At 37.1% G+C, this 26,768-nt stretch overlaps 1 protein-coding gene across 1 annotated transcript; it reads right to left on the reverse strand.

Annotated features, from left to right (window-relative positions):
- Positions 1-671: 671 nt before the first annotated feature.
- NCAPG (non-SMC condensin I complex subunit G) lies at positions 672-23,930 on the reverse strand. The gene is made up of 21 exons (XM_065735744.1): positions 23,741-23,930; positions 23,434-23,637; positions 22,040-22,268; positions 20,558-20,703; positions 19,813-19,897; positions 16,814-17,006; positions 14,881-15,030; positions 13,185-13,325; positions 12,184-12,307; positions 10,754-10,843; positions 10,415-10,594; positions 9,927-10,037; positions 8,867-8,986; positions 7,820-8,056; positions 7,344-7,525; positions 4,789-4,963; positions 4,249-4,410; positions 3,595-3,766; positions 2,171-2,263; positions 1,865-1,943; positions 672-998 (listed from the first exon to the last, which is right to left on the reverse strand). The coding sequence occupies exons 1-21, from the start codon at positions 23,849-23,851 to the stop codon at positions 872-874; spliced, it is 3,111 nt and encodes a 1,036-aa protein (XP_065591816.1). The 5' UTR covers positions 23,852-23,930; the 3' UTR covers positions 672-871.
- Positions 23,931-26,768: the final 2,838 nt, after the last annotated feature.

Raw genomic sequence — 26,768 nt, forward strand, 5'->3', positions numbered from 1 at the left:
CTGCCACTTTAAACAGACAGTATGCAGAACCTTCTATTTTTTGCCCTTTCTGTACCTTACCTAACTGGATACTTAGTTGATACTTTTTTTTAATGCTTCTCTAAAAGTGCATCAGCAATTTCATATAGCAAAGCCAAGGTCATAGAATCACAGAATGGTTTGGGTTGAAAAGGACCCAGCCCCAAAGCCCACTCAATTCCAAGCCTCTGCTGTGGGCAGGGCTCCCTCCCCATTCAGCTCGGCCTTAACACTTACAGGAGGAGAAGCATCCCCTCCTTTCCAACCCCCCCCCACCCCACTAGGTCAGTAGCAGGCTTCCAGGCTTTGAATTGTAGAGTTAATTATGGCTGTGCCATTCTGATGCCATTTAAAATAAAGCAGACATTTATCTCCCAAGAAGCAGAATTCCCAATTCACACGAACCATAAAAGCCTCCTGAGGGACAGCAGACGTGCAGGCTGAGAAGGAAAGCCAGGAGGTGTGTTCACAGCACGCTCTGAAGCTGCTCCATGTGAGGCGTTCTCTCTGAGTAACGTCAAATATAACATCGGTGTTAAATAAGTTTAAGAACTGCCATCTCAAACAAGCTGTTAAATACTTACCACCAACAGCAGTTCCCATCTGCGAGTAAAAAGCCACCTTTTTTCTTCAGGTAATATTCTAATTACTTTTATTACATGAACCATGTACATCATGCTGGGAAGTTAACCAAAAGCATCTATTTAAAAAAATTAAAGCTCCTAGAAAAGTATGGAGTTATAAATGATCAAATACTGAAAAAGTTAAACAACACTAACAAAATCGATCTTAATTTTTCAAGTCTGCTGTCAACAAGTAACATTAGCAAGGCACGTTTTCTCTCATTTTGTCCTCATTCATCCACTTCCCTATACAGGAGGCTTGAAAGATTCATTCTTGTTTTTTCGAGTGCCACAGTCTTTGCTCGTCTCGAAGGCCTCGAACTCAGCACTGGGACCGACTGTGGAATTCCATCATCACTGAAACATAACATATTTTAAAATTAAGGCCCCAAAGACTCAGCAAATTGAAGCGTTTGTTAATAGAAAACTTGAAATCACTGCACAATGAATCTTGAATGAACAAAAATCTCACGTATAAAAAGCATGTGATCAGTAACAGGACTATAGTAGTGCTTTCCAGGCGCCACAATACCATTAGGAAAGATAAAGGATCAGCAGTTGCAAAATCAGTGAAACCCCCAAAGTCTGGTGGTACATCAAAGCAAACACTGCACAGGGAAACCGGAACGGTTAACCCTCATCATCCTGAGCCTGCGTGCTACTAGCTTGAAAAGAATGAACTCAACTGATGGTTGTAATTCAGTGCTTACATCCTACAGGATCCGAAGGGAGGGAGCACTGTGTGTATTGTCACATAGCACCCACTCCTGGTGTTTTTGAAGTGTTGAAAGATGGAAAACAAAAATAAAGGCCAGAAATGTGGAGGGGGGAAAAACAAAAACAGTACCACACTGAGAACTGAGAATCCTCCACAGAACTGTTATTAAAACAAAAAGCTGAAAAAACAGTCAGAAGAAACACAAGTCACAACATACAAAGAAACAGAAATCTGCCTTCTGACAGACAGAATGTGTAACAATTCTACACACAAAGATCTAAGACACCTAACATAAATGTACCACCTCTTAGGCAGTAATAGCACGTGACGTTCTCAAGCCTACTACTATACTACAGAAGCATCTGCAGGAAGGAATATTTTTCTTAAACATTTACTCCTGCATGAGGTTTGGGGAAAGAAAAATGTTCCTTTCTAGGAATGAATTAAGTTTCTTCTCTAGAACTGACATCGTGGCTCTGAAGGCAGAGAAGAAAAAAGTGTTTACCTTTCACTACCAGATCTCACAGCTGTGCCAGTTTTTCTTCGACTCACAGACCTTGTTCCCACTGCAGCTTTCCGTTGTCCTAAGTATAAGCAAAGACCTCTATTCACATCACGTTGTTTCTTTTGTTAAACCAGTTTTGCATCTTTCTTTCAATTAGTGATCAATGTCGTATTGTTATGTACATACATATATATATATATATATAAAACATGAAGTCACTGAATTGTTTATATAAAGAAAGAGGTTCACAGAAAGTCAATTATTTTATTGGAAAGAGTATTATAGCCAGAAAAATCCAGTGCATACCTCTGCCAGTTTTGTTTCTCGTGGATTTCAGTTTTTCAGTTTCTTTACTTTTAGCTTCATTAAGTGGAGTACAAAGAGCATCTTTAGTGTTCTCTGTTAGACAGAAGAGAACATGCAGAGGTCAGATAATCAACTTTCCATCTGCTGTAAGTATCAGCATGTTAAACAGTACCTAAAAAAATCCATACAGTTTAACAAAAATGGATTTAGAACTATTAATTAGATAATAAGGAGAGAAGGAAGTTTAAAATGTCACTCAGCTGTAACACTGCCCCATCATAGCTATAAACTGCCCCTACAGACATATATGAACTACTCCTGAAAACCCCTAAAATTACAAATGACTTCAGGAATTCTCTCTTCAGCCATTTATGTCATTGCTAGGAATTTTTCTTAATGTCAAATTTGTATCTCCTTTGCAGCAGGCAAAAGGCAAAAAGCAACTCCATTTTGCTCTCAACTATGATTCCAATATTTGAATATTACTGCTTGACCTTTAATGATCCAAACGTATTTTGAAAGGAAACAATGCCTTTCTCCTACAGCTTGCTTAAAGATCTCAAAATTCCTCTTCTGAGAGATTCATACCAAAATACTACTGGCTCTTAGCAGAAAGTGTTATAAATAGACATATGAAGCTGCTTTCTAAAGACAGAGTTCCAGCTTGCCATCCAATAAATGAGCGTGGTAATAACACAGAAGATATCTGACACTTTCAGAAGCAGATTAAAGCCTTGAAGTAATCTGCTAGGATATAAACAAATTTTATTTTAAAACTAAGATTTTTTTTTAGTGATATTCTGCTTAAAATAGTTGCGTGTCAGTCTTTGTGGAGGAAGCTAGGGGAGCTAAACACATTTCATCCAACTGCTTTTCTCCTGAAACATATTAGGTTTCCTATGCCACCAACACAACATGTACTGCTAACACAAGCACAGCTGCATAAGCTGTGCAGACTGTGGAAAGTCTTTCAGCTACTTCCACTTGAAGCTCAAATAGCAATAAAAACAAACCTGGCTCCAACACATGAACTGGTAACAAGGAAAGAGACCAACATCAACAGTTCAGTGCACTGACTGTACATTGCTATAATACAGTCTGCCAGAAGTGCAGGGTAACTCCACCGGAGTCTCAGTGAAATGTGGCCTAAAGATGTAAGAAGTTACACGGTGCTTTTTGTATGTTAGCATGGGACACTAACAGGCAGAGGAGTGCCAAACTGATTAAGAAAACAAAAGAATACTGTCTTTTTTAAAAAGAAAACTATAGGCAGATCTTGAAACTCAAAGCACAGCACTGCTTTGTTCTGAATTCCTCCCAAAAGTAGATCTATTCAGTAGAGGAATAACTAAGACTTCTTTCCATACAAATCCGTGCAGGTCACTCAATTGTACGTCTATCACCTTACACCTCTCCCAAATTACCTTCTTCATTTGGAGTAGTATTTGCAGATAACGTGTTTTCATCTTCCTGTGCCTTTTCAGACGCTCCTGTTTCCTCCGTCCCTTCCAAGGGATCTTTGCTCACATTTTCACTTTTGGTCAAGTTCTTCTTGATCCTCTCAATAGCTCTTTGACACAATTTATCTTTCACTTTCTGGGAAGAGACACTAAACGTTAACAGCTACTTAATGCTGCCACTATTTATTTCATGAAGTTTACCCACTAGGAGGATTAGTTAAATTTACGTTGAAGAAGGACAGAGGCACCACATAAAGCTGATCACTGCGGTTCAAAGGAGAGAGGCTCTCAACATCAACACCAGGCCCTGCAGACCCAGAAGAATTATTATTTTTGAACAGGAAACCTGAAGAAATATTAAAATTACAGGATGTTTCAAGGTGAGATGGAACACTGCTGATAGGCCCACAGGGGACTCTCTTCAGCATTTCACACAGCATTGGTTCTCTGTCAGATTTTTGTGAACGCCTCTTGAACCAACTTGTTGAGAAATTCATTGTGAAAGAAGAACTTCAGTCACGTTGTCACATTAAACAATACTCACTTCCATATTAAGCATATCTGAGTATTAGACTGCTATTGGCATTAGAAAAAGAAGTTATGATATTTGTATACTACCTCTAGAATCTCATCTAGTAGAAGCAGAAGATTCTCTGTGGAAGATCTGCTGATTTCCAACAAACTTAAAGCTCTTGCATAAACACGCACATCAGGCGCTGTTGGGTCCATCAAGATTTCATTGCAAATTTTCAGTGCTAAATTATCATGCACCGTTAAGTCCTGTGAAAGAAAGAAAGCAGACACACGGATTTTCTCTGAAAGTTATTTACAAGTTATGACAACTAGATCATTCTAATTTAGGCAGGTATTAATTAATTTTACATAGCAAATATAATGCATTTACAAAAATATTTTGGTTACATTCAATAACTGATTCTGAAAACTGCTTTTTCCCAACATGGATCACTAAGGACGGTACAAATTCCTTTTAGTATTACTGTAAGAGTGAAAGGGAAGTATTTAATAGCCTGAACAGTCAGTCAGTTGCTTAATCTGTCCTCTGAATCTAGGAATCTCAGAGGCCCCGACAAACAAGTAGCAGTAACCGAAGGGGTCAGTTCTTCATGTCTAATGCAGTTCCAGTTGAACCCACTGTACCTGATACTCTTGAGACTTTTTGGCCTGAGGTCTCAGTCCGCTCGGTCTGGTCAGATCCACCAACAGCTCGGAAACATTACTGACATCTACTTCAGCCAAAGGTGAAGTTGAAGGAGCATTTAACAGCGTTCGCAGAGTTGGAAGGTAAGCTTCCTCAAAGCATTCCTGGTTAGATCTTTTTCAGGTGAGCCAAGTGGTAAAAGCACAATGAGAAAAAATTAAATCTTCTATAGTTAAAGTTTACAGAGCCATTGCAATGCATTTCAGCTGTCAGAGAAGTGACCAATCTTACTAGAGATAGGCAGCAGGATCTAGACAAGAGAACTTGCTTCACAGAACCAACTCCCTTTAAGTTTTGGCTCATTGGGTTTTTTTCCAAGGAGATGTTATGTAACACTTCCTAATCTGCACCTAACCACCTACCACAGAAAGCCTAACTGATACAGACACATTTTCTCTTAAGGGACAGAAACACTTCCCTATACCTTCATTTTTCTTCTGCTCATCCCTCCTTCCTGCTAGTAATTCTCTTTGGGGGTACATCTCACTGTAAGAAAGCAATGAAGCCTAGCAAAAAGAAAAAGTGATTATTAACAGCACTTTGGAAGAAATACTTATGTTTTCTTGAACGTGACTCCTGCCAAGGGAGCTACAACCCACAGAGTTGCACAGGGTTCTGCAGCAAGTTGCCCGAAGGTGTAGTTCCACAACACAGGTCAAAACAATCTGAGAGGCACAGTGCCAAAACACACAAAGCACTGGACAGTGAAGCAAAGCCTTTTCGATTTGTTTGCTGTTTGTATTTACTTTTTTAATCTCAGATACTTGTTCACCTTCTATTTGAACCCAATTAACTGGAGAACAAAACTAATAATGTAAATTGTTTAAACTAACTAGATCGTTTGCTGCCGGATCATTGAGTCAAATGAGCTAACCAAAAGACCTTTTGTGCCCCCCTACGAGCGGGGCAAGACCTCTCCCACTTAGCAACATCCTGCTATGAACTGGGTGAATGCAGACATAATCTGATTATTTCCTACAAGTTACAAAAAACTAAGCTTTTAACATATATAGTAGTGCAGGGTTGCCAGGGAAGCTATTACTCTCATTAATGCACCGTGACATTCTAACGATGCAACAGAATGATGTATAAAAGCCAGCATCAACATCCGTATCAATGTTTACCTTCAAAAAGTAAGCCTCTTGACTACATCTGCAATCAGATGGGAACATCTGACCAACATGAAGAAAACAGAATGAATTTAAATTTCGGTATCAAAATTAAGCACAAAACTCTGCCAGAACTCACACATTTACCTCAGTTTTCCTTTTCTGAGTGGCAACTTTGCAGACTGCTCTGAACCAGCTGCCTCACACAGTAATTATAATACCTCTTCTCTGCAAGGTACAGGGAACTGCAGACACCCCGTGATTCATATTAAAAACCATTTCTGATCCAGAAAGCAGATAATGTTCTGGACAAAAAATTTAAGTCTCTTCTTAACAGAAATTTTGAAGTAGTGAGACACATTAACATTCAGGATTTTTTCCTCCTTTTTGCTCAAAGCATGCATTCCCCTCCTTCCCACCCCCCTGGTAAGGGGTTGTGGGAGGTGCTGGAAGGAGTTGCCACATTTGCTAATGAATTCAAAATGCACAGAATTACTCAGGTGGCCCTCAGTGGGATGGCCATTAGGACTCTTATAAATAAAGGAGACAGATTCAGAGGGGCAGAAGACATTCACAGAGACTATCAGTGGTAAAAGCTTATGTTCATTATTCAAACTGTCACTAATTTTCAACAGAGCTTAAGTAAGGAAAAAAAAAACACTCTGGAGAAGAATAGTTATTTTTTCCTCATTATTTTTCTCTGGCACACTCTGTCAGTTTATACCCAACAAAAACTTCTGTAATTTGGGGAAAAATAGACGAGGTACCGCATAATGCTCCTAAATTAAATCTTAGCCAGGAAGGAGGAAGAGCAGAGAAAAACCCAGCAAGTTTAGGCTAGCTAACACCACTGGCTGAAAATTAAGTAACGGAGTCAGTTTCTTTTTTAGGCAAGTAAAAGCAACAGAGAAGTACTAATTAAGCTCATCTGCCCTTACATATGTTCTCTACCCCCTCTGTCCATTACCAGAAGATATTGAATGTGTTGTGACTTTTCAGTTAATAAAACAAACAAAAATAGCTTGTTTCTTCAGTACCTACTGGGAGCTGTTCTGTTCCGACCCATTCCTTATAGCTGCTATTTAGTGACACTTAAAAGCAGCCTTCAACAGCATAAAGGACATCTTTTTAAGGACATCTTTTCAAATTCAATATACAGAAAAACACTTCCAAAGAGTCTTAGGAAATGAAAAAATAGGTCATGGAGGAGGGAATTAATGGAAAGTTTTCAGAATGGTCATAGTTTGAGTTAGCATACATTCAAAAGTAAAATGCATAAGAGATTGAACTAAACAGGTCTAACATGGATTTATGCAATACTGAAAAGTTTTGCTAGAGCTGCTTAGTCAATATACATTATCATATCACATTTTATGAAGCCATACCTGTTTGCATAAGCATATAAAGGGAAGAAAACTCCTAGACAATGCCTAAGTTGAGCATCCTCTTCAGTCACAGGATTATACCACAACAAAACGAGGCGTGAAAGAAGTTTGGCACTTATCAGCCTCCCAGAAAACATCAGTTTGGCTATGCCTTCTGCAGCTTCTGTTCTAAGTTCTGAAGACTGAAGAGAGAGTTGATTGTAGAGTCAAAACACCAACCACAGTGATTTTCACTTATAGTCTATATGATGTGATAAAGTATATCTAATTTTAGAAATTAGTTCCCTACATTTCAATATTTGTGCCTGCAGAATTCAGAAGTGGCTCAGAATTCACACTTATATCAGAGGCAAAGTTATTTTCCAGGGCAACGAGGTATTTTAACATTAGACTACTCAATGCACATCGTGTAATGTTCAAATGCATCCAAGCTTATTTTAGAACAAAAATAAAGCAAATATTATACTCTTTCTTACCTCACTGTCTAAGAAACCAGAAAGAAGCTGCAGGAAGCTGTGAATTGTAGCAGTCTCTTCTTTATTCTCTGTTGTTCCACTTTCTTCCTCACACCTTTCAGTTCCAACACGCACCTCTTCACTTTGAGACTCATTGTCTCTTCTAGCTTTGAATGGCTCAATCCCAAACAGCATCAGCAGATCAAATACTGCCTTTAAAGCACCCAGCTTTATCTTTATATTATCTATTTGTAAAACCTAGGTTTAATAAGGAAAATATATACATAATGTTATAGCAGACCACCACTGTTAACGTTAAGCAGAAGTGGTTATGGGCTTTTTTTCTTCGGTAAGATTATCCCAAGTACTACATATACACATTTCCGAAGATCCATATCAAGTTTCTCAAGTTAAACAAATTTCAGACTCGAGGAAGGTATGAGTTTCAGCTTAAACAACATGAAATTGTAATATCCCGAGAATTAATTTATCACATTTTCTATGTAATTTCCATTAACAAAAAAGAAAAAAAAAATAGCTGCACTCACAGTATCTTATATGAGACAGTCTTACCTTTCAACCTCTAAACATTTAACAAACAAAAGCTGTTCATCTGTGCTAAGTCCATAGCATTAGGCACTACAGAAAAAACACATCAGACCTGATCCTGGCTCTGAAAGACCACATAACTAAAACAAACATTACACAAAACACATCAAGGGAAGTTCACAAAGATCCATAGTTTGCTATGTGTATTATGCTTCAAATTAACATTCAAATCAAAAAAAGATACAGTGGGTTATAGCCTAGAGAGTGAGATGAGCCTTCATCAGTTTAGCCCAACACTGCTTTTGACTACATAAATAATACGGGTTTTAATTACTCATAGATATCAGAAATATCTACACAAAAATACACTCCCCTGGTCTTCAGGAAATCAGGAATTTTTGTTACTCAAGCACTAGCACTACGTAGGATAGCTTATTAAAGGTATCTTTAACAGATACAAGATGGTTTTATTTATTAAGTCACATGGAGCACCGTTCTGTCTTCCAATAGAAATTTTACCTGCAACAGCAATGCAAGATGTTGTCGAGCAAATTCTTTGTTCTGAAGGGCACAGCAACCCAAACACAGCACCGCCATGTTTCTCACAGCTGGATGGACATTAGTTATGCCAGGAAGTATCTGGAAAAAACAATACTCAGCTCGTAACTGAAACGCGCAAGTCAAAAACTGAAAACTAACATCTGCTTACTCTGAAACCAGAAATAATGTTGTGTGACAGAAGACTAGAAAGTGATAACTACCATGTGCTCTGTTTATAGAAAGAGAACCAGATTCTGAGTACATAGAATAACGGTAGAATCACCAGCATCCTGCTTTGTATTTGTTTTAGTAGAGCTTTGTTTTCAAACCAAATAGTTGGCCACTACTGAAATAAAAGCAAACCTACATGGTTCTTCACAAAGTACATTAACATTCTCGCAAAGAATCAGTACACAATTCCAAACTATAAAATACAGACGTGACTTTCTTTACTTGGAATAGTTTAAGAAGTCACTAGTAAGAATCCACATGAAAGAAAAGCCAGGTTACATACAGGATGCATGCTACCCTGATATCAGTCTGTATTTTTGTGATCAATGAAGAGAGAAAGTTAAAAAGTAACCAGATGCCCTAATCATGTAATATGTGAAAACCGAGCAAGAACAACAATATCAAAACAAGATCTTGAAGAAAGAAGCGGAATAAACAATGAACATGGAAAATTAAAGAACTAATTAAGAAGAAAAATTTAAGATGGACACATCAAAACTAATGATGATTTCTTAGAACATTATTATACATCTGAAAGAAATCAGGTGTGGCCCTATAACATTGAAGCTACTCTAAACTGGTGTTAGAATTCTAACTAGAAAGAAAATTGAAAGAATGTCCATACTGAGTCAGATCTTCCAGATCATTGCCCTTTTGACATCAAAGATTAAAAACAAATTCCTACAAACCACCAGTCACAGCATTAAAGATACAGCAAAACAATTCTGAGATAATCACAAACTATCCTGCCTGTGAATTAAAATATCCGTTCATATTAGAATCTAAAACAGTATTTATTATGACATACCAGAGATTCTATTATTTCATTAATGGTTGAATCAATTCCTTTAGAAAGGGCCATCATCTTGAGAAGCTTGTGACACATCAATAGACACTTCAACAGTGTTTCAGGATCATTCTTCAAGATGAGTCAGGGGAAAAAAAGAATTTTATTATTATTATATTATATAATTATATTATATTATATTATAGTTATTACTAAAAATGGTGGCTGTGATAGTGAGAATAGGCACATTAAGCATAATTATTTAATACCCAAGTAAACATTTCTTGTCCATTACACATTTGATATGTAAAAAAATTAATCAAAAAAACCAAACAATGAAAAGTGATTCAGTTTCACGTTTTCAGTTAATTAACAGTAAATACAGCATAACTAAAATATTTTAGAATCTTCAGTTATTTATGAACAAAATTGCATTTACTGCAATCAATTTTGAATAAACTTCAGAACACAATTAGCATTTGAAAAAAATATAGAAAAAAAAAAGAAACCTTCTCCACACGCATTTCTTTAATTTCACACTGCTCTGTCTCTTTTATCAGATCGTTTTTTGAGTGTTCCAACTCAGTTATTTTCTCTTTTAATTCTGATGCTTTATTAAAATCCTGCAGGGCAACACACTCTTCCAAAGCTGCTTTTGCCTCAATAAGTTTCACTTTTATTTCAGCCAACTGAAACATAAAGCAGAAAGAAAATAAGTATCATAATACAGCATTATAACCCACTTGGTATGAATTCAACAATGAGCTACTGACATTAGTTAATGATATACAACTACATACAACTCTTGATGGACAAGGTTTTTTTTCAGTTAACTAAAATTTGCTTACCTTAATCTGTTGCCTTCTTATTTCAGCAGCATCAACAGGTTGGTCAACAGAAACAATTGGCTCACGAACCTCTGAGATAATTTCTGCAATCTGTTGTTACAAACCAAATGTTAGTGCCAGTGATTTCAGCTTACATATCCAACACCAAGCATTTACTGAACTTTTCCAAATATAAAATAGCACCCTTCTGAAACTTCCATGCTGCTTTCCTTAATCATTACATCTCTGCACTAAGTCCTCAAAGAGGACTCACTTGACAACAGGCAGCCCAATCATGAAAGTCTTGTGTTTTCTACAGTTAGCTAGGTAAGCAAGAAAACAGAATACTGCACACCCTTAAGTTGGAACAGTTTCTATTATGACAGTTCACAGGCATTTCCTTCTCTAGGTTTGAACACATGCTTTTAAAAGACAGATTGGTAACAATAATAAGATCTTCCCTCTGTTACTACTTCAGTCAAAATACACCAACACTGTCCTTTCCAGGTCTATAAGTCACCACATGTAACATGAAAATCCACAAAATTCATTTAATTCCAAGCCAAATACATGCAGAGAACTAGAAGCAGAAGTAGATAGAGGGTTTTTCAGTAGGTTAGGGAGATCTTTAGGATCAGGCCTATTATAATAAGAAATGAAATGAAACTAAAGACTGATCGAGACAAGGATAGTTTCAGTTTGATTTATTTTGCATCGGATTTCCACAGTTAATTTCCTCTTAACCTCCACTCAAACAACAGAACATACTAGTCATGTACACTCATTTGGTATCTTAGAAAAATCACACATTTTTTGCTAGTGCTAGAGTACTATAGTGCCAGGGTTACTATAGTTACTCAAAAATAATCATGTAACAAACCTATATCCCAGCTCTACCTACTGGGCTGAGGCTTTCCAGAACTGCTCTCTGTCCATAAATACAGGACTTGAATTATTTGAGAAAAAAAAAAAAGAGTCCATTTTTTATTAGTCAAGTTGAAATAAGCATTCTGCATATAGGGATATAAAAAGAATATTTTTCTCATAAAGATATTAGAAGTCCTCTCAGCTGAAAGGACGGAAAGAAAATCTGGAATCTGGAAGTGTGCAGTATGCTCGTTTTCTTATTTGAATGTTGTCATCAAGACTGTTTGGATCTACTAAGCCAACCATTTTAAAACAGGTTGTTGAAGCGTAGCAGTTTTCGAAGTCGAGGGTTACATTTACAAAGTCGGCAATACACTCTGAAGACAGAGCTCTTCATACAAGCACAAAATACAGCCATGCTGGGGAGGGGGGAAGGCTGAGGTACACAGCACAGAAGAACATAAATACTTTTCCAAACTAAAAACACTGTAATTCCTGATGTTTCTGTCACAATGCTTTCTAAATGCTGTTTGTCATACAGAAAAGTAGAACCCATGATACAGTACGTCTTTAGAATTACTTACAGTTTGAATCCTTCTGGCATCATCCTTGATGATATTAAGTAATCTTTCCACAAGTGGAGATACAAGAGCTGTTGAAGTCGTAGGCAGAATGAGAATCTTTTTTAAAAGAACTAACAGATGCTTTCTGCAGTAAGAATGGAAAAAAATAAAGAAAAAAAAACACAATAGCACCGTTTGCTTATTTGAGGAAAGACACTTAAGCATTGCATTATTTTACCAACGTTGATGTGATGAATACATTACAGGAGAAACTACTCTGTAATTATTTGAATTGCTGAATATGTTTTATTCCTTAGTAGTGTTTCTTCTCCTTATTTTACCTCACTGCCCTTGATTTGAAAATACTGATTTTTTTTCAATCAGTTTTCACTATTGCTTAGAAGTCATTCCAGCCAGAAATATCCTGACTGTGTGCCATTGCACACGAGGCTATGAGGGTATGAAAATCATACAGTGTTAGTACCAGCATAACTGTAATTTTTCTGAAAATGCTGCTGATGGAACGAGCTTCCAAATTACCACTTCACAGGAAAAGGCTGTTCAAACTATAGGCTGACTATTTGAATGACTCGGTTAACACATTTCAACTCATTCTGAAATCTAAATCATCTTTACCTTTTTAGGCCTTAGCAAACGGGGCCTAAAACTCAAGACACTCAGGTACTTACTTCAAGATATCAGCGAATAAATCATCCACATATCTCATTTAACTTCTGGTATATTGAGTTCCAAATGAACAGTCTTGTAACTTCATCATTATAAACAACAAAATTTGCTCTCCACAACCTTGTGGATGCATGACATTTCCTTTTTCCATAAAAGCAAGCAGGCAGTATTTTGCACACTCCATTAAGGAGATAGTGTCCTTTCCCCTTCCCCCCCTCATTTATCAGAGAATCATATTTCATCTGTTTGATCAGGTCATTTGCCCAGCAAAGGCTTCATGCCAATCCATAAACAAATACCATATGCTTAAAAACAGATTTTCCACCCAAGTTTACCTTCCTCCTTCTTCAGTGGTGTCCATGCAGTCTATAATAAGAATCAGTTGCTGGCCTATAAATTCTTTTGTCATCAGGTTTTCAAAACAAGCGAAGTCTTCTCTTTGTTCTTCTCTGAGAACTGGCATATTTTGTACGTAACTGAATCCAAACAGAACAGATCTGGACTCAGAATCATGGTTGGAATGAGGAAAAAAAAAAGCAACAACAAGAACAAAACAAGAACACCTTCCTGTCACGTATAAATTAGCAGTTACCTTGGTTACAAGGCCTAAATTTATTTCTTTTTTTAATGTTCTCCTTTTCATAGATGAAATATTTCTAATTCATATTATTTCTAGTAATACTCACGGATGAATACCAATAATGTACAGTTTGAGAATAATGCGCTCTGTCTAAAAAATTCCGTCTGGGAATTAAAAAAATGCAGTATCTAAAATCTTACAATCCTGGGTTTGTTCTTAAGCATCAGTGAGCTGCAGTTTCTAACTCTTCTTAACTGACACTCTCGTTCACCAGACTTGCAAATCTTAACTGCACCAACTGATGAGACTACTCACCAGTGATACTACAACCAATTATCAGCAGACCTACCTAATTAATTTTACTCAGCTTCTTCCTTACAGGGAAGATTGCTGAAAGCCATCTGAGTAGCATCGGATGGAACAGCTTTTTAATTTTTTTTTTTTCTGAGAACAAATGTTGTATGAACTGTTAAGTACGAATTCATGAAGTTCCACTCTCTAGACTCGACCCATATTTCTATATTAAAGAAGCATAAACACTTTACATATAAGATACTAATGAAACACATTAGCACACTGAACACTGGTAAGTAGCAATATTTGTACAGCTTATACTAGTACACTACTCCACTGAAGAGGAAAAAAAGAATGTGTGTATTTTTAATTGGGAACATCTTTCAAAATAATACCTTTTTCAGCAGTCCTGATTTACCTGCATTTTAGGAATCTTCACTACACAGTTCACAAGTGCAATACACCAATTAAGATTCCCCAGCATTCTCCAGGCTCACACAATTTGGACCGTATGGTAATGTGAAGACTGAAAGCTTTTCTCTCACCAAGAAAAATAATAAATAAATAAATTCCTTTTCTTCACTTAGCTAGAAGATTGACTTAAAATATCCACTGCTTCTTTGTTAAAATGGCCTGTAACTGGCTCACGTAGCAGTTCTATCACTGGCTGAGAACTAAGTTTTTGGGAAGCATGCCCTCATGACCATGGAGAAAGGCAGGGACAGCAGCCAAGTATCAATTTATTTTCACAAGTTACTGTAATGAAAAACACGCCAGTTTCTGCAGGCTCTTTGCCAAACAAACAGCAACCTGGGTACTAACGGACAGCCAAAGGAAGAGCTGCATGTTACAGAACAATCATTCTAGTAGTTTGAAAGGCATGGAATTATATGCAATTAATCTAGAAGTCCACCTTGCTCATAATTAATGAGTAATGTGAAAACCACATTCTGGAATACTCTATTAGCTTTTTATGGTTTGTGGTTTTAAAAACAATTTGAAGACATTTCTTTATTCTAAAAAAGAAAAATCACTGTTCAAACAGAACTTCAACTCTGAAAGAAATTTCAATAGTTGAAGCACAGAAATATGTTCTACCTTTTAAAAAAGTAATTGCTTTTGTGGAAAACAAGAAAATTATTTTAAATGCAATGTACCTTAATAAATAATCTGCATATATGGCTGGTTCTGGCAGCATCTGCTCTAGCAAATCTTCACCTTCTTTACCTTTTGACTTCAGAAATTCACAAAGACATCTCCAGTGTAACACATTCTCAGCTGTTAAGTTCTCCAATGGAATCAGTTTTCTTAACAACAGAGACAAAGATTAAAATATACAAAGCAAATGCACAGAAATAGATTATTTTATAAGAAAAATCCTGTCAAACATGTTCTCCACAGCTGTACTTACTGACAGAAATGACTTATTTCATAAATAAGGACACAGAGTTCCTTGAGCTTCTCAATACACTGAGCTTTTCAGTATTTTGGACCAAGACAGTTTATGTTCAATATTTTATACAAAAGCTTTATATTTGCAGAAAAAAAAATCTGTTTGGCCTTTCAGATCTCCAAAAGTAACCATCTATGCTGGACTATGACTCTATGAAACATTGCTATGACTACGACTGTGGAAGACTGAACTCAATCTGCAGAAATACAATTGCATTATTTTTCAGCTTCTGCTCATAAACTATTTGTTCTGTTCTCGTCTACAGTATTTTACAGAATGTTCTATAAACTTTTTGCTCCCCTCAAACAAAAACAAAACAAATTCCAACCCTAATAACATGTAAATGAAACCTCAAGGTGTAATCAGAAGAGTCATGCAAGAAAAGCCAAGCGTTTTGCATAAATCAAAAACCTTGTTACAAACTGAATCATTTCACTTGCTTCTCAAGGTATCGTTAATCCAACAGATCCACTTCAAAACATTACTTAGAGTTCTCAGTTAATCCAGTCTTACAGAAAGCAGGCTTTGTTTTGTGCAGAATCAAAGTTGGATCAACATGTCTATAACTTTTTCCTTTGAACTTTAGATATTGGCACACTTCCAAAAACTGTGAGAAAGTTATTTCTCCCTTACCATGCTTTTAAAAGCCAGACAGGCCTGCACCTGTAGCTTTGCAGTACAGTATATCATCTACTGGTTTCAAAACGTAAGTCATAAGCTACTACTAGAATGCAAGATATTACATACCATGACATTACATTTTTTTCCTCCAAAATATAGTATAACCTTGTTAGGATTTCTTAATCAGTGACTGCTTGTCATTTATGCTTATACCAGTTTCTAAGTCTCATCTCACATGGAGTGGAATGATTATCTTTGATTAACTCAAGACATTTCTTTTTGCACCTTTTTGCCTCCCTTAGCAATTTCCTATAGCTTCTATTTTTTCCCCCCTCTTCCTCTCATTTTATTAAGATGAAATTTAATATTGATCACATACTCTCCACTGTAGCTTAGAATTCAATTAGACAATTTCTACAAAAAAATTAATGCAGGGAATGAAGCCTCTGAGCTCCATCAAGCTTCTGTTAATAACTAAAATAGACTGAAACAGAGGCTGGAAAACAAGCTCAGTAACTATTCTGACATACTGTCCAAACAGTCAAGTTGTGCTGCCACTAAACCAGCAAAAGGCACAGAGGCAAGCCAATATGGAAGAAAAAAAAAAGCAATACTGAGGGGAAAGAAGAGAGAAAAGGTGATATGCACAATCTGAAAAGGTGATACAGAATCTGTGATGCTGATTCTTTTAATCAGTAATCACAGATTAAAAGAAGAGATTAAAGTTCTGCAGGTGCAAACTAAAGCACTGCCTTAATGGCAAATTATAGAGACAGAACAGGAAAATGAAAGAAATTAAGAATTATTAAGTCCTATTACACATAGCAGAGCTTGCTTTATTGATGAGTTTACTACTCCTTGTGATTTTCACAATCATTTTCAGTTACTGAACACATTAAAAACAAACAAACAAAATGTAACCAAAACACTTAAGGGCACAAACATCAGGGATACATAGCAGCTTACATGAACATATCAGTCTTATAAGCAACAGGAAAGAAAGCTCATCTCCATACCTGTTGTCAAGGTATTTACAGTTCTGAATACAGTCATTAAGTGGAAACAATGAAAACACAGCATTCACTACTGGGACAGCCACTTCTGGGCAGTTTTCTACATCCAGTCGATGAAGCAATTCTAAAACATCTCCTTCAGTAAATTGTAACCAGGCTTGAAGCAATTTCTTCTTCATTACTTCCTTAACAGCGCCTAATAATACATGAATTTCAACAGTTGATAGCGTTAGAGTAAGTAAAAAAACAACACATTTTCAACATGCATTCACACGTCATTGTTATATAAGACATTCTGGACAAACGTTATCATATAGTTGAACTTTTTTTTCTTTTTTTAAAGTAACACAACAGTTAAACGAGAACTACCTATGGAACACTACCACACATGAGGGAATATCATTTTTCCCTGTAAGGAGTAAAAACTCTTTATCCAAAACCAGCTACTCTACAATCAGCACCTCGCCCAAAAAAATTCATTAGTCGTGAACTCTTGTAAAAGCAGTGGAACACTATAAGGAAGCACTGCTACACACTTGCTGTTTTTTAGGCTTTTATAATTGGCCACTGCAGAGGCAGGAGACTAATAGACAGACCTTTACTCTGATTCATCACAGAATCCTCATATGAATTCAACTGTCCAACTGGATTGTGAAATACACGAAGTAAATCCCTCTGGTACCTCCTCCTCATTGAGGAAACAAAAACATAATTCCAGAATCAGTGGAATAAGATTTACCAAGGAAGAAGGTATTTATGGAAACATCTAGTATACACACAAGCAGGGAAGAAAGGCTAAAAGTCTAATAATAATGGTTGAAGGAAAAAGATGACTACAGTGATTGGAGTATGCTCTTAGAACACTTAAGAAAACAATAGCCAGTACAAGGGAAACAAGCAGTTAGACTATTCATCTTCCTATTGTATATAATTTGCAAATAAAGACAGCACTTCCTGGATTCTTAAAGACAAAGATGAGTTAAAAAATAATAAATTAAGGTCCTAATAATGAGAAGCAACACTAAGATGCGAAAGGTGTAAACTAGCAGAATGTAGCAGTGTGAAAGAAAATAAGAACTGACAGCTGAATTGGTAAGTGCACCCTGAAAAGTACAATTAGGCAAAAAATTGGATTATGACTTCTATATCTGGTTTAATTATAAACCCTCGCTCTGATATCAGTAAGGCAGATACCCAAAATTCCAGCCTAGCAACCTTTCATGAACAAGTCTCCTAAGCTAACACAAGAGGAATATGATCAAGTGAGCAAATTCAATACAGACATCCATATTCAAGGTTATAGTTTGCAAAACAGATCAAAATGTGAGAATTCTAGTGAATGTCTGTGTAAATAGACTGCTTGGAACATATATGCTCTTTGCTGAGCAAAGGAGGTTTAACATCAATGAAACCGCATACCCTGGCAGATACATATAAGGTATAAATAAATAAATAAATAAAATAAAGCCCTCAATTGTTGGGATGAAGAATCATCCCAAGGAAAAGAGACACCAGTAGAGGAAGTACCCTCTCAGAATCAGAAAATAAGGCAGCTCTAAGCCGAACACATCAGGGACACCAAAATATAAACCACATAGAAAGCCTTTTATCTTCTCAGTAAGGAAATACAGTGAATCCTGACAGATGAAGGACCACAGAAAAATCTTGTAAAGGTATGTTCCTGCCCTTGTCCTCAAAGATTATTAAAACCAAAATGCATTCATCCAAAGACAAGGGAGTTACCAGTCAAGATCAAGTATTGCTCCTTTTTAGTAAGGACAAACAGCAAGCAAGAATTGCCTGGTTAAGTCAAAATGCACATTAGTACAGTGATAACAAAGAAATAGCAGTCCAGAATGTACGTTTTTCAGTGCTAGACTTCAAAAACAGAACTTGACAAACTTCATTAGATTACTATAGAATAATTGAGAGTAGTTGGCAAAAACACTGATTAAAACTTATGCAGAAAAATGACTTCTTTATGAGTGCAATTCAGTATAGCATAAGAGAGCACTGAGCTGATCCTCCCTTCTGCTTCTGTCAAGGATACACAAGAATGAGCCCCACCTCAGAACACATTTGTATATGGTGCTCTTTTAAGAGCTTCGTTTACCAATTAATACAGAACTTGTTTTGCTCTCTAAAGGCACACAATCCCATAGGTTATATTCCTTACAATTCACAGGCAGTATATCACTAAAGAAAACATGGAGTAAAACCTAACAAGGCTTAACAAAGACTTCAATAAGCGTGCAAAGTTAAACTTGCAGTTTTTAACATGAAATTCTATGTAACTGTTATTGTTGCAAAGAAAAGACACTTTCTGCTGAGGCAAATCTCTCAGCTGCATATGTACTTTTGATTCTTTTTATTTTTTTTTTGTTTCAAAGACAATAAATATGCACAAATATGGCTTTTTATGAAAATGATACAGCAAAGAGGATTTCAAAAAGAATAGAGCTACTTTATGATGAAATGAATGAGGATCGATCAAAAATTCAATAAGTAATATCCATGCTAGTTAAATGATAAACAGAAAATTTCTTGCAGTACATGGGAAATGTGAAACAATTTACAAACTGATATTAAATTCTTCCATATACATAACTATCACAAAATTATATGAAATAAAGCACCCTTTTTTTTAATCAAAAAAACATGTAAGTAAATAATTACGTTTTTTCTACTTCTGTGTAGAATTACACTATTGGTGTGAGGTTTTTTACTGTTTATTTTCTTTCTAGCTTAAACGCCAATGACATTCATTCCTATTTTAGAGCTCAATGGCTTTCAAGTTCCTTTGAAAACACAATCCTTTATCCAGACAACTGGAAAAACAGAAGCAGTAAGCAGAATTTCTTGTGCTTAAACATTTCCCAACTTCTTCTGACTCCCTTTGAGCTCCTTCCTGTTGCCATCACAGCTCCCACATCAGCAATCTCCATGTCATGAGAAGGTATTCTCTCAAACATTGGTATTAAGATATTTTAGAAATGACTTACCAGATCTGTCATTAAGTCCTTGTTGCAGCAGTTTTACTCTCTGTGCTATTGATAGAGCTCTCATGTGAACTTTCTCTGCCAAAACCTTAAGAAAAAAAGTAAGATATTAAAATGTGTAGAAAAGAATTTTAATAAGTGAATTTGTGAACTACTTGTGGGTCTGAACTCTCAATTTTATCCAATCTAAGTCAGTGAAAGCCTATAATACCTGTATCATCACCACTGTACCAGCTAGGAAGCAGATTGCTGTTCATGGAAGAAAATGACACTTAGAGTAAGCAAGAAGAGAATATAGTTGTGCCTGATAAGAACTGGACATTTTGTTTGAAGATCTTGTCCTGTGATTTTTAAGGCACTTAAGCAAGAAACATATATGGTAGCGACCTTCTTTCCTTTTACCTCTATGTGTAAAAATAGATAACTGACACTTCACAAAAGTGGAATTTGAAAACTATGCATAATTTTACACTAGTACAGCTACGAGTCTAATATTAGTTAATCATTTGTGGTATAAAACAGAAGAATAATTGCTTCACTAACTTCACAAAGAAGATTACACTATATAAATAACTTGGAAGAATTACATTACATTAAAAATGTAATTTCTCTCAGGCAAGTTCTTGAATACTGGTAAGCTCCCCATCAAAATGAAAAATCTTACAGTTTAACCAGTGAAATATGATAGAAATTTTAAAGCCTTTTCCTACACCACTGTACGAAATTAATTATAAATGATGCAGTTTACCTCATATGCTAACTTCCTGACAGCTTCCTTTACATCCATAGTACGTCCTACAATTTTTGGCAAAGTCCTTGCCGATGGAGCAATACATGACAGCACAGCACGCCTCACTTCTGAATTTGAATCATTTTCAAGCAACGTGCTATAAACTGAAAGTAAAATAGTCATGAGTTTCTGTAAGACTAAAGCATTCATGTTATAGAAAACTGGAAAATACTAAAGAAGATGAGAAGGTGATATTGAAATCCCTCTCCTTTTGCATAACGCTCATATAAATTTAGGGAATAGTTTAGGGTCACAGCTCCAAAATTTTAAGGCAATTGTACATTGACAAAGTCAAACGCAGAAATAGCATTTGTTACTATTATTAGGACCTTCTTTTAATAAAATTGCTACTCTAGATCCTACCTATAAATAATTACTTTGTAATTAACTGGACAAAAAAGTTTCCAAACATTAGCGTCTTGGACCGCCATTCACTGAAATACCTCACCATCTTTGAGGAAAATCCTCAATTTTTCATAAAAACTGAAAATTGACAACTCCATTAAACCTACCAAAATATATTCATTAATATTATCACTCTCACATAATTGTTATATTCTTGCCACTTTTTCAAAGTTAAAAGCAACAACAAAATTTGATCAGAGAATGTTGGACTTTTCCTTTTTGATACATGACTTCTTTGATTCACTACAAAATTTTTGTTCCTAAATAAGAAACATATAAACATGTTTTAGAAAACAATTTCAAAAAGGCATCTTAACAAGAAAAAGAACTCAGCTAATAATACACTATAATTTTACAAACATACAGTGCATCTACTATTGTCCCTTGAGACAGTAGGAGTAAGGTCTAATCAAAAATTATACCATCCAAACCAAAATCCACAAGTTGCCACAAAAAAAAGCATTAGGAAAACTGGGTTCCAGAGGTACTAATCTCTCATATGGAGCTGATTAACGAGCAAGATGAGATTTGTCAAGGAAAAAAAAGGGGTTAAAAATGCATAGGCCAGCAATGCCATTAACCAGGTGGATCGCTGATACAGAACTCAGGCATCGTTTTGGACAAAAGCAGTTTTTCCTATTTACATTTCTACTTCTCCAAGCATTTCCAGACAAATTCAACTCAATAGTTCAGAAGCAGCCTAAGAAGGTCTGAACAGAGCAAGCACGTATCCTTTCTTCATTCCAGCTTGCAACACTATCTTTCTCACCATCCTACAACTGCAGGGAGTTCACAGAACAGCCTGAGTACACAACAATCAATCATTTAATTCCCAGCGGATCTCCCATTCAACAGGTGCTGTTTTCTCTGAATGTACAACAACCTTACCTATAGGAGCCCCACCACTGTTCTAACAATCTAACAATCAAGAACACCCTCTAAGAACACATAGCTTGAAGCTTCAAAAAATGCTTTAAAGCAAACTAACCTAAGAAAACAAACCTTGTTACTCAAAAGAAAATAAATACTACTTACTATTAACAACAGGACAGTTTTCATCCTTAGGATCTTGAAGCCTTGAAAGCGCCAAGACAGCTTGAATTCTCACATTTGAGAACTTATCTTTAAGTCTAATCAGCATAGCTTCATTAATTTTATCAAATAATTCATCATCAATCTGAGCATTCTCTGGCATGTTTCCCAAAATCTTATTAACAAGCTGGCACGTTCGAAACCTAACTGCATGGCTGTTTGCATCGTGAGACTGCAGGGAAGTGGCACAGGGATGGGAGGGAGAAAAAAAAAAGTTTTTATAGCCACATTTATTTTATTTCCATTATAAGATTATTACTATGCACATACAAGTAGTTAATACTCCAAACAGAAGATAAAATACACACTTTCATATCTCTGAAGCTTTCTATTCTTTATTAAGACTAAAAATTCATAGAATCCAAAAATATTTATAGCTCATCATTATATCAGCAGTGCACTGTACATAATTAGCAACACCCTCAAAAAGGAAGAAAACCAGACCACTAATGAGAAGACACTGCTATGTGAGCTACCTTCCTCCTGTCCCCATAAAACATTACAAGAAAATAGGGATGATGGCTAGCTAACGCTCTTGGCATTACTGATGATTTTTCCACACCAATACATTAGTTTGAAAGAATTTAATTCTACTTGTGATTTCATGTTATCAGAACTGAAAGACTTATTTCTATATATAAATTCCTGAAACAAGCAGGAATTAATAGCAAAAATGCCAATCACACACATGAAAAAATATTTCAATATTTTTACTTGTCAATTAAGCAGTACCAATACGACATATAAATGCACCCAAAATGAAACACTTAATGGCATACTTGATAATCAAATAAAAAAACAATTTACAACCTCTCACAGACCTAACTTCTAAAATCTGTTTTGCTGAGGGTTTTTGAGATTTTCATAATTGGATAAAACATAAAAATATTGAGGCTGGAAAAGACCCTTAGGATCATCTACTGCAAACATTCATTCACCTATCACCAACATCACTCATTATCTGCTAATTTGCTCTGTGTGCATGGTTTTTGTACACATTGTTTTGGTTTTGGTTTTTTAAACCATAAAGCACTGTCCTCGCCTTGCTTTCACTTTTAAGCTTCCCATTTGTAGATAATGCAAGTGCAAGGAAGTTCTCCACACTGTACATGAACAGAACCACAGAATGGTTTGTGTCGGAAGGGACCTGAAAGCCTATCCCAACACTCGTGCCACGGGCAGGGCTGTCACCCATCAGCTCAGGCTGCCCAGGCCCCAACCAACCTGGCATTAATACCTCCAAGGACAGGCACCCACAGCTTCTCTGGGCAGCTTGTTACCAGCAAGCAAAATTTCCATGTCGCCAGTTGAAGATGTAACAGCAAGTCTTACCGTACCTTAAGTAGAAAGTTAAACACATAATTCAAGAGCAAATTATCTTCTTCCTCACTGCTGTCATCTTTCTCCGCCTGACAAAACGAAGTCACAAATTTCGCCACAAAATCGATCAGCAGCTCCACGGCCGGCTCCCGCTTGTAGATGATCATGACGTACTTCAGGAAATGAATGAACTTCTCATGGAAGTCATCTTTATCTTTCGTCTGAAAGAAGCACCAAACCCCAGCTAGCAGGGCCTTTCAAAAAGCGGTACCACAATTTTCCTCTCAGCCTCCGGCGCCCGGCGGGGCCGCCCGTTGCTCGTACCTGGCTGTAGGCGCTCCTCAAAGCCACGACGAGCTTCGCGCGGTTCTGGTGGGGTTTCTGGGCCAGCTGAAAGGCCTCTCGGACCTGCAGCGGTTTCTTCGCCGGACACATGGCTGCGAGCAGGCCGCCGTTCCCACACGGAGCACTCCACAGGCGAAGCGGAAGCCGATCCCCTCCGCAACGGCCGAATGCTTCAAAATCGGCGCGAGCATCACACGGAAGTCTCGCGAGAAAAGGTGGGCACGGGCACGCGCACGCGCGCGACTGAGGGCGGCTGTCAGTCCGGGAAATGGCGGGTGGGGCTGCGCGGTGCCGCGCGCGGGTTGTAGGAAGTTGCGTGCCGCCATCTTTCTCTGGGGAGCGCAGAGCTGGGCGGTTTCTATGCGTAGTCAGTTATAAGCTGGGATTAAGACGGTATGGGGCGTTTTAATAGTCTGAAAACGCGCCGAGCGATCAAAAGGTTGCTGTGTTGTCTGGGTACATTATCAAAGCTGAGAACAAGTTGCAGACCGCGTATTTCTCAGAGAAACACCTTTTTGTATTATGTCAGCTGTGAGAGGGCATAAAAGGGCTGTAACTGCCTCGTTGGAAAGAGTATTTGTGCCTTCCAGTTTGCATCTTTTACTGTTGTGTGGTTTTCCACTAAATTTTTAAGCATTTGTTGTAATGTTTTCAAAGAAATCCTTTAACGTGAGAATAGATTCTGTATCTCATTCAAGGTTTCTTCCTTAGCCTGGAGGACTCTCAGGGGAAATCTCATTGTGCTTTTCAGCTCCCTGAAAAGAGTGTAGGTAGGGTGGGGGTCCACCTCTTATCCCAGGTACCTGTGACTGGATGAAAAGTAATGGCCTTAAGTTGCACCAAGGGAAATTTGGTTGGATATTAGGAAATGTTTCTTCTCAGAAAGAGCGGTAATGCATTGGCACAGGCTGCCCAGGGAGGTGATGAAGTCACTGTCCCCAGATGTGGTCAAGAAATGTGGAGATGTGGCACTAAGGGATATGGTTACTGGGCATGGTGAGAATGGATTGGTTGGACTAGGTGATCTTAGTGGTTTTTCCAACCTTAATGATTCCACGTTTCTCACTGAAACATCTTTCTGTTTTGTTTCAGCTGTAATTGGGGGGAAAAAAAGAAAAAGGGAGAGGGGGGGAAGCACTTACTAATTACAAACTGAAAACATAAAAAAATGTGGACCTAAGTAGTGAACTGTGGACACTAGGAACTTAGGGTAGCTCACATCCATCTGTGTTTGGGCTCGAGAAGGATGTCTGATTACCTCAAGTGACAGTAGTTGTTTAGTAGAGATGGATGACATACCTTCATGAATAAAAATGCATGAAATAGACAGAACCCATCCTAAAGAAAAGTCGTTTCTTGTTTGAGAAGAATCCAACAAATAAAGCGGATAAGCACTAGGGGTCAGTATTGTTTCATATATGAATTGGCACGGTGTTTCTTTAAATGGTTTTTTATCAACAAAATAATGGAATGATTTTGCCTTTACAAATGTGTCAAGGATTATTGAGTATATGAGCTATGTGTGGAAAATGGAGGGCAGCACTGGGAAAAAAATAGATAAAAATAGATTCTAAAATGATTTATACATGTGGCATGTATAAATGTACTGTTATACGTTTACATATATTTAAGACAGTTACCTTCTTTTAAAGATGAGTTATTTGTAGTTTGTATTAACTTGTCAAACCTACTGATCTGGATTAATCCTCTTACACTCCTAGGGAGCAGGAAATAGATTCTTTACGTTCAAATATAATGGTAACATAGAATCATATATGTTAAAAAAAAAAAACTTTTTCCAATTTTTTTTTTAATGTTGGAGAAATAGTTACTCTGTAAAAACATGATAACCAGCAGCAAATCCTCGCTGAGGTTTTTTTTAATTATTTCTGATAGGGTTGATTTTGTTTGCAAGTTCATAATTTCTAGGATAATATTAGTGTAGTCATCTTTCTGATTAAGATATTTGTACCAGAAAAATTAGATTTATCCAGACTTTTTTTCCACTACAGAGGTCTAGTTATGGAGAACAGGATTGAAATAGGAAGGGAAGAGCAGGTGAAACTGCGTGATTCTGGTGCCTTTAAAAACCCTGGATTTTTATTTTAAGTTAAACAAATAATGCAAACTGAATTACTTTAGATTCACGATATCTGCCTGCATCTCAAATGAACAAATGGAGATTTTCCCTTGTGAATATCTTGCTGTTTCTTATGATCGATTTCATCCAAGATGTGATTTACTTCTTCAGTCTGCTTTAAATATTTCTGCTAGGCTTTTTTATTTCAAGATTGAAATAGAAGTCAGGCTTCTGTTGTGACAAATTGAAGTCTAGTCTGGTTAGACATAGTGTATTTCAGAGTAAATATGCTACAGGAATCCAGAGTCCCATAGGTGTAACTGTGTCCTTGTGATACCAACTCCTTTGTTTAACTGATGGAGAGATTTGGTGTCTGAGTTTTTGCAGGTTGTGATTCTGAGTCCCAAGTGCACTAATATGGCCCTGACTAGCCTCCCCAGGGCCTGCAGCCACGTCCTGCCCATGGGCTCCTGTCCCCCAATTCAGCTCACTCCTCAGGCTTCACTCCCATCCAAGCTAAATGTCAGACCTCAGTGAAAGCCAGCTGCTTCCTGAGGGAGGGGGAGCTGACGGGGGGGGGGGGGGGGGAGACAAAATAGGCTTGGGCCCAGTCCTACAGTGCCTGAGTGAAGTGGGCAGAGCAGGCCAAGAGGTCGTGAAGAGGAAAAATGAAAATCAGAATCTTGTATTCTGCACCAGGTTTTGGAGGGAAGAGTGATTAAGACTTTCTCCTTGTCCCTCAAGTAGTCACCTCATCTGTTATGCTGTCTCTTTCTGGCTGTCTCTCATCTGATGGCACTGTTTTAGATCCTTTCCCTTCCTTTGTCAGTCATGCTGTGTGAACAAATACAGAATGACACAGGTTGAGCCAGACTTGCTGTATGCCACTTACTTTGCAGTGATTTCAGTTGTAGGTCACTGGGTAAA

Source organism: Cyrtonyx montezumae, unplaced genomic scaffold, assembly GCF_038088225.1.
Source record: "Cyrtonyx montezumae isolate F1298 unplaced genomic scaffold, pur_monq_1.0 scaffold_2, whole genome shotgun sequence".
NCBI lineage: Eukaryota > Metazoa > Chordata > Aves > Galliformes > Odontophoridae > Cyrtonyx > Cyrtonyx montezumae.